The sequence below is a fragment of the Mercenaria mercenaria genome, chromosome 2 (genome assembly GCF_021730395.1).
Source record: "Mercenaria mercenaria strain notata chromosome 2, MADL_Memer_1, whole genome shotgun sequence".
Lineage (NCBI taxonomy): Eukaryota > Metazoa > Mollusca > Bivalvia > Venerida > Veneridae > Mercenaria > Mercenaria mercenaria.
The window spans coordinates 108,337,731-108,351,921 of record NC_069362.1 but is presented as its reverse complement, the minus strand read 5'-3'; the positions used below and the strand labels follow the sequence as shown (position 1 = coordinate 108,351,921).

Genomic DNA, 14,191 nt, shown 5'->3' with positions numbered 1-14,191 from the left:
TTTCTGCAAAAGCAAGTGTTAAGACCCTATTAGTCGCCTCTTACGATCACAAAGGGTAAGGCAGTGGTTCCACTTCTTTTCATACACAGATCGTCCCAGAACCACATGGGGCAGGAGGGGTTTCAGCATCCAAGTAGTTGCTACCAAGTAGCAAGGCTAAATTCAGGGACCAGTTTCCAGTCTCAAACATCTGACTGTTTGTATAGGAACAATCTTGAATATTGACTAATGGCAAGGTTGCCATCTTTTTATATGACCATTTTGATAAAAAAAATCGGACATATTATGTGATTGCGCGTGTGTGTCTGTCGGTCTGTCTGCCATAATTCGTGTCCGTAGCATAACCATTAAAGGTATTGGCAATGTGCAGACTGCAACAGTCTACTTAACACCTCCCTCCTCAAAAAAAAAGTCCATTTTCTTGCCCTTTAGTATCCTGTCACCACCACACCCATTTCACCTCCCTCCCCCACAAAAAAACAAAAACCAGATGTCCCTCTGTGCATCATTTCACCTGGGTAAAATCACCAATCTTCGTAGCTGGATAGCTTCCTCAGTGCCCTGAGTGAGGCTTGAATCCACAACATCGGTTAGAGCTGCAATCTAAGACTGACTTCCAAACCCGTTTATATCCTTGGAACATGTTCTTTACAATCTGGCCAAGTCTCAAGAAATAAGCCAGGCTTGTATTTCCAGTACAGGCATTGGGTAAAGTTATATTCTTCTATTCATGTAGTGGATTTAAAATTAGAAAAGGCAGTAACAACCATTCAATATAACTTAAATTACGTTTAATCTGTTCAGAAATAAACATAAATCAATTTCATTTGTAAATAAAAACAATACTTTACTTTCTGTACAAAAATAAATAGCATTGGTGAAGTACTTTCAGTGTAAATGCAGAACTCACAAAAAGCATTTGATTTGACATATTTTATTAAAGTAACATTTTAAGAAACCGTACCTTAGCAAACAAGCACAATTTCATATTTTATCTAGCATTCAGTATATGATCACAGACGGGCAACATCTTTCACATTATTATATATATATATCTGGTTAAGATCATGTGCTGGGCATCACAAAATATCTGGGAAACCATACCTATGGTGCATAACTTTACCAAACTGGAAGGCATTTTACAAAATGATACAGACAAGCACTGAAATAAAGAAATTTTGATAACTGACAAGAATTTATGAAATTTTATACCATTTTACCCTCATTCTATGAAGTGACATACATGTGGATAGGCAGCTTTTATAGCGCTTATTTTCTGACCTGGCGGAGATATTTATAGAAAGGTCATAAATGGGTCATTCTATCATTGAGTTTAGGGTAATCGGCTATATCATTAGATTTCGTTTTATTACGTCGGATAAATCCGACATGCACAAAGTTACCTATTGATTTTAGTGCTAAAGCCTGTACTAAAAATATCTCGGCCAGGTCAGAAAATACGCACTATACTTCTTTAACCCTTACCCTTCTAAATTTCTATAATGAACTTGTCCATCTTTTAACTTGGAGAGTACCATTAACTGTTAAAGGGGAGCTTTCAAAAAAGATACTGAATGGGGAACAGTGCAGACCATGATCAGACTTCACGGATGTGCAGGCTGATCTTGGTCTGCACTGGTCGCAAAGGCAGAATCACTTGCCACCAGCAGGCTAAGGGTTAATATTAGATACCAAAACTGTGATGGCAGTGTATATATATCTAATTTTCAGTTTGCCCTGTCTTATGAACAGTTTTGACAGGCACATAAATTTCCTCACATACTGGGATAACCAGGAACCTCATTTGCCTTTTTTCATGTAGATTGGTCAGCATTGTTTTTGTTTTTAGAATGCCCTGTGGTATCTATCAAAGTGCAAATATTTACTGTGAAATATGGATGGACAGTGAATGTCAGCATATGATAGTAGTTACAGACACTCAATTGAGTATGTCACTCTTCAACAGTAAAAATTGATGACTAAAACTTTTTTACCAAAAAATCAACACACAAAATGAACTTTTCAAGTGCTTTTTCCATTTAATCTTGTGAATTTCCGTCTTGTTTAGGACTGATCATACACAATGAAACCTCAGTTTAACAGCTGTAACACACTGCAGTTTGAAATATGAAGAATTTTAGAAATTTAAAAGAAACTGAAAATCAAATTTTATATAAAAAATGATGAAAAACTGGAAACTGCAGTTATTAATGCCAAGTGCTGCTAAAACCAACAGCATAATTATGATCTATCCTCATATTCCAGTTTGTTCTGCTCAACTGTTAAGAACTTTGTACATTTACACATGCTCAATATCCAGCACCCTGAAGCACTTCCAAGCTGTCTATTTCATCACGTAAATGGTCAATTGTATTGTTAATTTCAGAGACTCGTTCCCGATTGCGTTTCACTTCCTGTTCGTAATGAATTTTTTCAATGGAATTTTTCATCCAGCCATTGATACGAGTAACTATATCATCCTCTTTGTTGTCTATTTTTAGCAAGTGGACATCGTGTGAAGACGTCACTGCATTGATGATTGTGTCTTTGTCCACAAACAACTGTGTAAAGAAAATAGACTTCCGTTAGTGTAAAACAAGAGCACCGCCTTGCGGGTGCTGACGCTCATCTGATTTTTTTTGTATAATAGAAATATTGTCCTACCCATGATTTTCTAAGTCTAAAAAGGGCCATCATTCTTGCAAAAAGCAGGATAGAGATATGTTTCTTGATGTACAGTGTCCACTTATGATGGTGAAAAACTGTTGCAAGTTTTAAAGCAATAGCTTTGATAGTTTATGAGAAAAGTTGACTTAAACATAATACTCAACCAAGAAAATGATTTTCTAAGTCCAAAAGGGGCAATAATTATTGCAAAAAGCAGGATGGAGTTATGTTGCTTGCTGTACAGGGTCAGCTTATGATGGTGAACAAGTGTTGCAAGTTTCAAAGCAATAGCTTTGATAGTTTAAGAGAAAAAGTTGACCTAAACATAAAACTTAACCAAGAAATCTGATATTTTCTAAGTCCAAAAGGGGCCATAAATCTTGCAAAAAGCAGGATGGAGTTACGTTTCTTGCTGTACAGGGTCAGCTTCTGATGGTGAACAAGTGTTGCAAGTTTTAAAGCCATAGCTTTGATAGTTTAGGATAAAAGCTGACCTAAACATAAAACTTAACCAAGAAAACTGATTTTCTAAGTCCAAAAGGGGCAATAATTCTTGCAAAAAGAAAGATGGAGTTATGTTTCTTGATGTACAGGGTCTGCTTATGATGGTGAACTAGTATTCCAAGTTTCAAAGCAATAGCTTTGATAGTTTAGGAGAAAAGTTGACCTAAACATAAAACTTAACCAAGAAATCTGATATTTTCTAAGTACAAAGGGGGCCATAAATCTTGCAAAAAGCAAGATGGAGTTATGTTTCTTGCTATACAGGGTCAGCTTATGATGGTGAACAAGTATTCCAAGTTTCAAAGCAATAGCTTTGATAGTTTAGGAGAAAAGCTGACCTAAACATAAAACTTAACCAGGCAACGCCGACGCCGACGCCGACAACCGCTCAAGTGATGACAATAACTCATCATTTTTTTTCAAAAATTAGATGAGCTAAAAATCATGTAAACATAAACAGACATAACTGCTGGCCCCAATTTCACGAAAAAACTTAAGTAAATACTTAGTTAAGTCTGCTATTTTAAAATCGTGCTACTGCTTAAGCTATTGTTATTTAATGTTGATTTTTTTCTATACCAATGTATTTATAGCTAAATTAAACTATAGTTAGAAGTATTTATCTGCAGTCCTTATTTAAGTTACCCAAATATGATATTTCTACTTAAGCACGATATAACGAACTTAAGTATTTGCTTAAGTATATTTCTTATTTTTATACTTCATTTTCTGTAAAATTCAGAACTGTTGTGCTTTGATCTATAAAATAGTCATGTACGGGTCTGATATAGATGAAAAAGTCAACACTCAAGACGCATAAAGGGCAAAAACAAGCATTTGAAATAACAGACTTAGCTAAGCAATTACTTAAGTTTTTTTCGTGAAATTGGGGCCTGAATTTTAAGATGGTAGATAACATCAGTAACATATGAGCCGTGCCATGAGAAAACCAACATAATGGGTTTGCGACCAGCATGGATCCAGACCAGCCTGCGCATACGCGCAGTCTGGTCAGGATCCATGCTGTTCGCTTTTATAGCATATTGGAATTGGAGAAACTGTAAGCGAACAGCATGGATCCTGACCAGACTGCGCGGATGCGCAGGCTGGTCTGGATCCATGCTGGTCGCAAACCCACTATGTTGGTTTTCTCATGACACGGCTCATATTATTATCCAATGCTCCTTAGGCAACAACGCCCTTATAAACACTAAACATCGCTCAACTGGTCAAAGAAGAAGCAATGTTGAAAAAATATGTATTAAATAAAAAGGATTTATAAAACTCAAGAACCAAAGTGCACAATAATTTTAAACAATCCAAAATACAGTTCAGCTTTGTTTGCCTGAACTCTGATAATTTCAACACCACCATCCTTTGAACTCATAGTCAGGTCTTTGCTCAATCCTTGTATAATATTTATTGCCTGATGCCTCTAACAATGATAAATTGAACAAATTTTCCCAGTCCTGTGAGTTAAGAGTTCAAGCGTACGAGGTCCAACAATACTTAACAATTTACTGTAATATCTTAATGTCCTAAAATATTGTTTTACATAATATTTAGGTTCCAAAATGTCTTCAAGTTCATTTTTCTTCATTTCAAAGCAATTTTACTGTATTCATTCTCAACATTAATGAAGAGTGTGGAGGGCAGTGACTATTCAAAAACCATCACTAAGCTGCATGTCGGATTATCATGGAGAACAAATGTGTGAAGTTTAAATCAATTCTCACAAGTATTTACTGAGATACCAGTTAAATATTCGAAAAAGGTGCATAATTTAGTAAAAATGAAAAACATTTATTGATCTGATCATGCCAGTTCAGAGTGATAAATTTTCAATCCATTCCTACAAGTGGCTACTGGCTTAATACAAAAACTTGACCAAATTGGGATGCTGCCATGGATGCAGATGCGTGTAATTATTTATTATAGCTCTACCCATCTATATCTGAGCTAAAGAAAACTTACGTTTCTCAGGTCCTCAGAAATTTCATCATCAAGTTCATTTTTCACAAACTTCTCTAACGTAATGATGGCAATCTCAAGCATGCGTTCATGATGAGCGTTCTCAAGGTCACGACACTGGGACAGGTAGCCTTGTACATTTTCAATGAAAGTGGATCCCATGTCCTGCAGATTCCTCTCAAAGTCTTTGATAATTTCCTTTAAACAAGGCAGAAAACAATTTAAACACACTTGAAAGAAATTTTTTTAATAATTATCATAATGAATTATAGAATATTTTGGTTAGAATTCATAAATTTGAATTCAAAATTATTTAATCAGTATCTATGCATGGTAATTTTGGATCTTTGCAATTCTGATTAAAGTGTAAGTAAAAGGAAAAAAAATCATGATCAACACAACACAAACTGTATATTTAATTATTTATATGTCTTGACTTCAAGTTCAGACATCCTAATTTTAGTGAAAGTGCAAGGATAAGTAGATAAGCTACTACATAATGCTACTAGTCCTGTGAAATCACTTAAATCTGTAAAATTTTTGGTTTTGTCCAAAATGACTATTTCATTTGGATATCCATTTACCAAGATAAAAGAATAGGTACTTTGTTCATTCACTGGGATTGAATTTTGTGAACTGACCTATCCATGAAATCAACAAAAACTAGTCCGCCATGAATATTAATGATTTCACAGTATTTTAAAGTCTTCTTTGGAAAAAAGTTAACACTTGAAATTTTACCTCAAACTGGTCGACAAGTTGGAGTTCCAGTGCCATGAGTTTATCCCAGAGTTCCGTGACCTCCTTGTTGTATTCTTTAACTTTCTGGTCCAACAGATTGTTGTCTGTGATATGGTTCATCTCGGCAAATATCTGAAAAAAGTTCTTTTTATTTATCCGCTATCAATAGACACCTGAAATCTCTGCTATGTTATATTATACCACATTTATATAGCACTCTTTTCATACAAAATATGTGCGTTCAAGTGTATGTTATATCCTAATTTTTATTCTGTGTTACTAAATGCTGATCTTTGTTATTCATTAATATGTAAAACAATAGTCAATACATGAAAGATCAATTAACTCAGTCAGGTAAGACATAATTAAACAATTATTCAAGAAAGAGATATAGCTTCTTTGCTAGATGTACTCTGTTTCATTGCCATCTATTATATCATGTTACATTACATTCCTTTCGGTGGTTCTGAAGTGATAACCCAGACAAAATTAATGGGAGAAAACTCAAAAAATTATTTATCTATTTTGCTCTGCACTGTCTCATTGCCATCTATTGTAAAATGATGTTTCACTGCATTAACTTCAGCAGTTTTAAAGTTATAGCAAGGACAAAAAATAAAGTATAAAAAGGAACATAATTTGAAAATTATTCAGGATAGAGTTATGGTCCTTTTGCTATGCACTTTCTCTTACTGCTGTCTATCAATATATACAGCTTCATTTTATTTCCTTTGGTGGTATTTCCAGACAACAAAACTTTATCTTATTTCTATGACAGGGGAAAATAAGAAAGATATTTTGAGCAAACATTACTGAATAACAACAACAGTAAAATGAAAGTTCACAAAGTTGTTTTGATATGTTGAAAACCATAGTTTGTAAAAATGTATTTTATTGTAAGCCCCCTTGATCTGTTTCATTTAAATTCTAAATGTTAATTACTCATCTGTTTGTTTATAAAAGTAAAATCTGAATGTAAAAGTGCATTTATCAAAGTTCAACTTCTTGCCTTTACTACTCCTCCTCCATTTCACATTTTACACACTACATACCTTTTTCTTCATGTTCATGAAGTTTTCAATATGTGTCATGCCAGTCTCTTTATTTTCTGTTTTGGCTTCTTCTACACACTCCCAGAACTGGTTAACCTCCTCTTCTCTTTTCTCGTGTTCTTGAAGGCCATAGTCAAATATCTGTTTGCAAATATTTACAAACTTCTCACGGAATGTACAAAGGGGTTAAGGAAGAACGTAGTTATAGTCAGTGACATGATTAACTCAATTCACTTTCTTTAGCAAGTTTTATTACATTGGGGGGAAATAAAATATCTTTATTATGAGGGATATGTTAGTAGCTATAAATAACCTCTCTTTTACCATCCTTTCTCAGAGAAATTAATACATACTTGAACTATGCAGTCTTCAAACACAATGTGGCTGTTAAAGACAAGATAGAATTGGATCAATATTTTATTTGGGAAGTTAACTGATTGTCTGCTTCAGGCAAGTGCTAGGGTAATTTAAACTGTAACTTGCTACTGTCTAAAATAAAATTAGCTATTCAATGGGTACTTAACATTCTATATTTCAATAATCTGTAAGTTAAAAAGACAATTTTGTTGATTACATTTTGTTCCCAAGGATTAACACAGTCACAAATCTATGCAAAATATGTCCCCTATAATCATGTCACAGTACACAGTGCAGCAAGAGAATATTATTTTCCACTGTAAAGGATATGTCATGACAAGTTCATCGACTCCTGGCATCTCCTTCAGTTTCTTGCCCTCAGTATCATCAGCATACATGCCCTCAAACAAGTCTGGTCCATTCAAACCATCTACATATGCTTCCTGTTATGGTTATAAACTCTTTATTATTTCTAAAATTTACATCATACAGTAACATATTAATTCATTCAATACAGGCAACGCAAAGTCGAAAGAGTTGTTATGATTTATGACAGGGAAAAACATTTTTTTTTTGTAATTTTGATCAAAATATATTAATACAAGTGTAACAGGTGTATACAAAGCTTGGGTGTGTCTCCTTGCCATTATGGCACACCTAGTGTCATAACTGCCTGAGGGTTTTAGCCAGAAGGCCATTATAAAACTGGGGGCGCCATTATGGCTAGAAGGCACAACCAGCTGTTAACTGACCTTTTTATTATATGATGTTGCTACATGACATCGCGGTTACCCAGGGCCATCATGGATATGGCGCATGAGGCACACTGTGTTATTATAGATCTGTCATCAGCAGCCAGAATGACTGTTTTAACAACTTTTTTGCTACTAATTACATTACGGGTATATAATCAACTAAGATTCAACTATAAAGTCAGACTTCCTAAAGGTAACTGCAGTTCTTTTTTCTTTATTTTTTATGTTGAGTATAATGCCATATACTTTCAAAAACAAATTTCAGTTACAGTAACTGTGAAATTGTTTAATTTTGTGGGGCACAAAATCTTGTAGCTTTGGTAAAAAAAATACTGTTTTGTAGGGATATAAAGTTGTAGATTGTGACCTTCAAATGAGCCGTGCCATGGGAAAACCAACATACTGGCTTTGCGACCAGCATGGATCCAGACCAGCCTGCGCATCCGCGCAGTCTGGTCAGGATCCATGCTGTTCGCTTTTAAAGCCTACTGCAATTAGAGAAACCATTAGCGAACAGCATGGATCCTGACCAGACTGCGCGGATGCGCAGGCTGGTCTGGATCCATGCTGGTTGCAAACCCACTATGTTGATTTTCTCATGGCACGGCTCAAATATAAAATGAATAGGAATTTCATTGCTCTGTTGGCATAAAATTTTGTGGATTGAAAGTATCCATGAAAATTAGTACGCCATAAAAATTGAAGATTTCACAGTAAATGCTGTCAGCTCAACTTCAAGTGATCTTGACCTTCGCATTTGGTCCAGTACTTGGGTTTCTCTCCACAAACAGCTTTCAACTCTCACACCGCTGTGAAACAGAGATGGAGAATGAATGGCTTTTTGAAAACTATATGGACAGCAATTGCTTTACTGGAAAGGATTGGAATGGTAAGTTCCCTAAATATGTCAAATTGTCCGAGTCTTGTAACATTTTAATGGTCGGTTAAAAAAAAGGAGCTTTTTTCCTAGTCTGCTAACAGCTAGAATAGGTGTGCAACTCAAGACTGCAAAGTGTGTACTTGTATCTGGAAGTGACTCATACTGAGCAAGTGAATACAGTTTATATGCTAAAAACAATGGAATGTTACCCTGTGTGTGCCTTCTTCTGTTTCTCTCTGTTTTTCTTCAGCCTGTCTAAGCTCAGCTTGCCTCTCATTATGTAACATCTCCTCAATGGACAGGTGATACTTCTCTGTGGCGGCTGCTCTCTGAAAACATATACCATAAATACCCTCTCATAGCTGCAAGACAAGGATTTGCTACTGGCATCTGAACCTAGAAAATTTGTTTCTTTGATAAACTTCCCATGTTTTACTGCTATAATGAAGCATCATTGCTATGTACAGTTTTAAGGTTTTAACATTCCTCTGAAGGTAAACAGGTGCTGATTTATGAAGCATATTGAAGCCTGAAGCCTAATCTTTCAATATTATGTACTTCACTTATAACAAATCATAATATTCCAACATTTCAGTATAGGTGGATAAAAGAATTAAAACAGTAAACTTGTAAGAATGATTATACAATGCTTATCTTAGAATACTTCTTGAATGTCTTTACTCAAATTTTCATACCACTTGAAAAGTTTTATGTTAATTGTTTTCATTGAGTACATTCAGTTTTACTATAACAGAATTCTGCAGTGCTATGGGGGCAGGAGGGGTGTTGCATACTTCATTACCTCTCATGGACAGACTTAATAAAACCAAGTCTGCTATTATTTTGCTTGGTTGTATTCTTTGCTTCCAGAGGGTCTTCTTATAGATTTTATTGAAATAATATTCTAGCCAAGTCAAACAAAGCAAATCACACGTATTTTCTACTTACCTGAATGATTGATCACCTTTTTTAATTAATGTAGCTTGGTAAAGTAGTATCTTAACCTTTAACCTGCTGGCAGCAAGTGATTTTGCCTTTAATGCAACCAGTGCAAACCAAGATCAGCATGCAGTAAATTTTCAGTGAACACCCCTTTGAATAATAAGTGGTACTGCCCACAGTGAATGATGGACTAGTCCATTTTAGAAATTTAGCAGGGTAAAGGTTAAAATCATACTTACAGATTGTTCATCAATGAGTCTGTAATCGAGGAAATCAATGGAGGAGATGTAAGCTATCACATATTGTTTGTAGTCTGCCTGCTCACAGAATGGGTTACCATTTAAGTTTAACGTTCTCAACTTCTTAAATCTTCGCAAATATACTACCTGAAAATACAATTGAAGTTTTTTTCTTCTACTGGTTTGATTAAAAAAACAGCTACCAGCTAGTAGATGTCTCACACAAAGTAATATGATTTAAGAGATTTAAGTATTAAATTTCCAGTCAAGCTTTACTTAGAAAAGTCATCTTCCAGTATTTCACTGAGTTTACCATCATATTTCAATATTATTACAATTAATGGAAGCAAAAAATGTTGATGTTGACAAAAGGGGCAATTACAAAAGCTGTTTTACTTTGAAAATTTAAAACAATCCTGCTAAAATATGGTTGGTACCACAAAATAACTTTGCACTTACATTTTCCAGATCTGTGAGGTTATTATTTCCAATAGAGAATACATGTAGGTCAGTTAGTTTCTCCATGTTTTCTATCCGTGAAATGCGATTGTTGTATAAAGTTAAATCTTGAAGTTTTGTTAGTTTGTCCAAACCTTCTATCATCTCAATGTTGTTGAAAGACAGGTCTGAATAAATCATGTGGACAATGTATATATATTATTACATATAATATTCATAATTATGTATAATAATTGTTTTGAATTAAATCTAGTTTTTAAGTATTATAGTTATAGTTGCAAGACATAATAAATGAACACCCTAGCTTAGTTTTACTCTTACATTGTTCTTTGTATTTTTAGTTCCTGTTTATTAGATCAAATTTTCAGTGATGATAAAACACGATTTGTTGACATTTTGAAGAATATTTTTTTGTGTGTACCACATTAACTTAAATGTATCTCTATCTGCAACGCTTCTTTATATAGATCTGATAATACAATGATTTGACTGTACATTGAATATATATTACCTAGCCATATAAGGTTGACCAGCTCGTCCAAGCCTTTGATTTTTTCAATGATGTTGTTATCTAGCTGTAATTTGGTTAGACAAGAAAAACTCCACAAATTGTCAATTTCCAAGATATCTGCAAAGGAAACACATATAACATATAGAGCATACATATTATCTTTAAACCAAGCCGAACCTATTTTAAGTGCTAAGAGCTTATAAATTATAGTTTGGACAGAATTTTTTATTTCATGAGCATGTTAGAAAACGACATGCAATAAATATCACAAAAAGAATTTCTATAAAATATCTGGAAACAAAACCAAATGATCACAGAAAGCTTAATTTTCTGCTTTTGGAGGTGAACCTTTATAATACAAAATTTCTAAAAATTCTAACTACCGTATCACATTTAGACCTATATATAAGTGATTTTCTAGTTGTTATTTTTAAAAGACCATCTATGACTTATAACATATTGTAAGCCTGTTAGTTATGACATGACAATTGTCTATTTTTGAGGCCATAAGCAGTTTTTTTTATAAAGGTACAATAAATGTCATACTTTTGAACTCCAGTCTGAGTGATGAAACATCTCCAAAGTCAATACCCTCAGCTTTGGCAATTTTTCCTGCTTCATCCTTTGGTCCTTGCTCTTCTACTGCTTTCTGGAGCATGTCCTCATCAATGACAGAGGGCTCCACAGTGTCGTATAGACGACTCATGACTGCAGATTACCTGTTCATGATTGAAATTAAAAAACAATATTACAATAAATGTGCAAGATTCAAGGCAAATATATAGCATAACTTAAGGCGGGGACTTTACTTATATCAAAAGCTAGATAAGTAAAAATTTTTCAATTATAAATACGGATTAAGCTACTATTAACATCTATAGTTAACATAGTTATGGTTAATCACTATTTTATAAGTGATGCATTATGTAAGATACTACATAGGCCATTGTATACAAAATTTCAAATGCAAAAAAAAAAAAATCATAGAAAAGCTTGCGTAATTTTCATTTGTTTTTGTTAAGAGAGATTGAATTAAAATTCTCCGTTCAAACTAAATTACCCAGATGAGGATCTGCACTTAAGTTTGTATGTGTTGTTGTTTTTCTATAAGTATAATGTTGTTTCTATAAAGGCTGAGGCTATATATACAGGTGAATGTCAGCCATGTCTCAAAAAATTATTAATGGTGTAGGCTAGAATTCAGGGCGAAATTTTTCCCAATAATAGAATTACTTTAAACTTTGTATATTGAAGAGAAATAATCTAAGAAACAAAAATATGCAATAAAAATCATAGGTCACTGCTACTGGAAAAGAGTTACCTGCTCCTGAAAACTTCATTTCCCCCAAAAAATGCTGTTTTCAAGGGCAGAAAACTCTTTTTTTCAATACCGGTGACCTGTGATTTTTACTGCATATTTTTGTTTCTTAGATGATTGTCCTCTTCAATATCAAAAGTTTGAAGAAATTCTATTATTGGGGAAAATTTCACCTATCTCATATACAGGGAATTCTAGAGTATGTCCTTTGCCATATGTCCTTAACATGGCAGTCTTGTCTTAAAGAAATAATTCACAGGACAGAAAGGCCTTCTTTTAGTATTGTATGTCTATGCAGATTCCCAGTACTTTTGCTGTTGTAGAAACGTCTACAGAATATTTAACATTTATGTTATTAATGCCCACAAGTTACCAAAAAAAAAAAAAAAAAAAATATAATTAGGTAAGGCAAGATATTGTTAACTTAATCTATTAATAATTTGCAAACTTAATTATACAGACTTGTTATAAACCTTAAATACTATAAATATAAACAAAACTGCATAGGACAAAATTCTATAACCCTGGCAATTAACAAGAAACAGGCACAAATGATTGGCAATCTAACTGTAAAAACTTCAAAGGACCAAAATAATGGAGGATCAATCACATATATAAATCAGATATTTGAATTTATCACATATATTCGCAACAAAATCAGCATTTAAACCCACTTTGGCAGCAATGAAAATTTCATCGGAAATTTCCTCCACTAATTTGGTCTTATGAGTGTTTGACATGAGTGGAGATATTGCCAATAAATAAGAAAAAGAACTCAATATTTCCTAGGATCGCATCAAATTAGTTGGACTTATGTATAAACTATACTGAATGTCCAACTAGTCAAAATAATTCGACGTTCAGATTGTTTTATATTTGTGACGGGCAATCTAAATGTCAAAACTTTAAAGGACCAAAATAATGGAGGATAAATCACAATACACAGTCATGATTGTAAAGTTATTAGTTTTATCGCTTGCGCATATTTGCGTATATAGACATGGTAAACGTTAATTGTGTACAGTACAAACATAGGTTTAAATCACAAGAAAATTCGTAAGTTTAGATATTATTTGATAATTTTTACATAAATCAATGAGGAATTGAATCCCCTTTCAATAGATGTAAGTTTTATTTGAATTTTTGGCCAATTCGTGAAATAATTGGTATTTAAACCTATAGCATGTAAAGCGTTGGCAGCGATTAAAATTTCATCGGAAATTGCTTCAACTATTTTGGTCTTTCGAGTGTTTGACACCAGTGGGGATACTGGATATGAAAAAATTATCTCGATATTTCCTAGGATCGCCTCAAATTAGTTGGACTAAATTTCCAACATGTAATACTTTATTTCATTGGTTAAAATAATGCAGACTATGGTTTGATAAAATACATCAACAATGTGGATTTAAATTAAAGTCCCTCAACACTTTCCCTATGAAGGCAGCCAAAAAAAAACAACAGGTGCGTGGATTGTCAACGAATTCTCCGACGAAGAGACCAGTAAGTCGAGTAACTTGTAAGAAATTTCGAATCAGAATACACGCAATGTCTTCCTTAAGTTTGGTGGAAGAAAGTAGACAAAAAATGTCTAAACTCATAAATACCTTTTTCAAAAAACTGCAGTCGAGTGTTGTTGCTTGGGCAATGTAAACTTCCGGATTAGAATAACTTCCATTCCAAACGGTACAAAATCCGTATAGGTTAGACGGAATTTATCATCGAAAAATATGTTCTAAACATTTTTATATTTTTAAAAATTAAGATATCAATACTGTGTTGATGAAAGATTTGT

At 33.7% G+C, this 14,191-nt stretch overlaps 1 protein-coding gene across 1 annotated transcript; it reads right to left on the bottom strand.

Annotated features, from left to right (window-relative positions):
- Positions 1-776: 776 nt before the first annotated feature.
- Positions 777-14,140, bottom strand: LOC123564859 (dynein regulatory complex subunit 3-like). The gene is made up of 11 exons (XM_053537490.1): positions 14,004-14,140; positions 11,625-11,797; positions 11,079-11,195; positions 10,568-10,734; positions 10,109-10,255; positions 9,137-9,256; positions 7,625-7,735; positions 6,936-7,112; positions 5,884-6,015; positions 5,146-5,340; positions 777-2,561 (listed from the first exon to the last, which is right to left on the bottom strand). The coding sequence occupies exons 2-11, from the start codon at positions 11,782-11,784 to the stop codon at positions 2,310-2,312; spliced, it is 1,578 nt and encodes a 525-aa protein (XP_053393465.1). The 5' UTR covers positions 11,785-11,797; positions 14,004-14,140; the 3' UTR covers positions 777-2,309.
- Positions 14,141-14,191: the final 51 nt, after the last annotated feature.

What these genes read in the sequence shown, in the direction of transcription:
- LOC123564859 (XM_053537490.1), bottom strand. Translation starts at nt 11,784, where the DNA reads ATGAGTCGTCTATACGACACTGTGGAGCCCTCTGTCATTGATGAGGAC. An exon ending in CAGAAGAAGGCACACACAGG is followed by an intron (nt 7,736 to 9,136) that starts GTAACATTCCAT and finishes TAACCATAACAG; the next exon opens with GAAGCATATGTAGATGGTTT. An exon ending in GAGTCGATGAACTTGTCATG is followed by an intron (nt 7,113 to 7,624) that starts ACATATCCTTTA and finishes TAACCCCTTTGT; the next exon opens with ACATTCCGTGAGAAGTTTGT.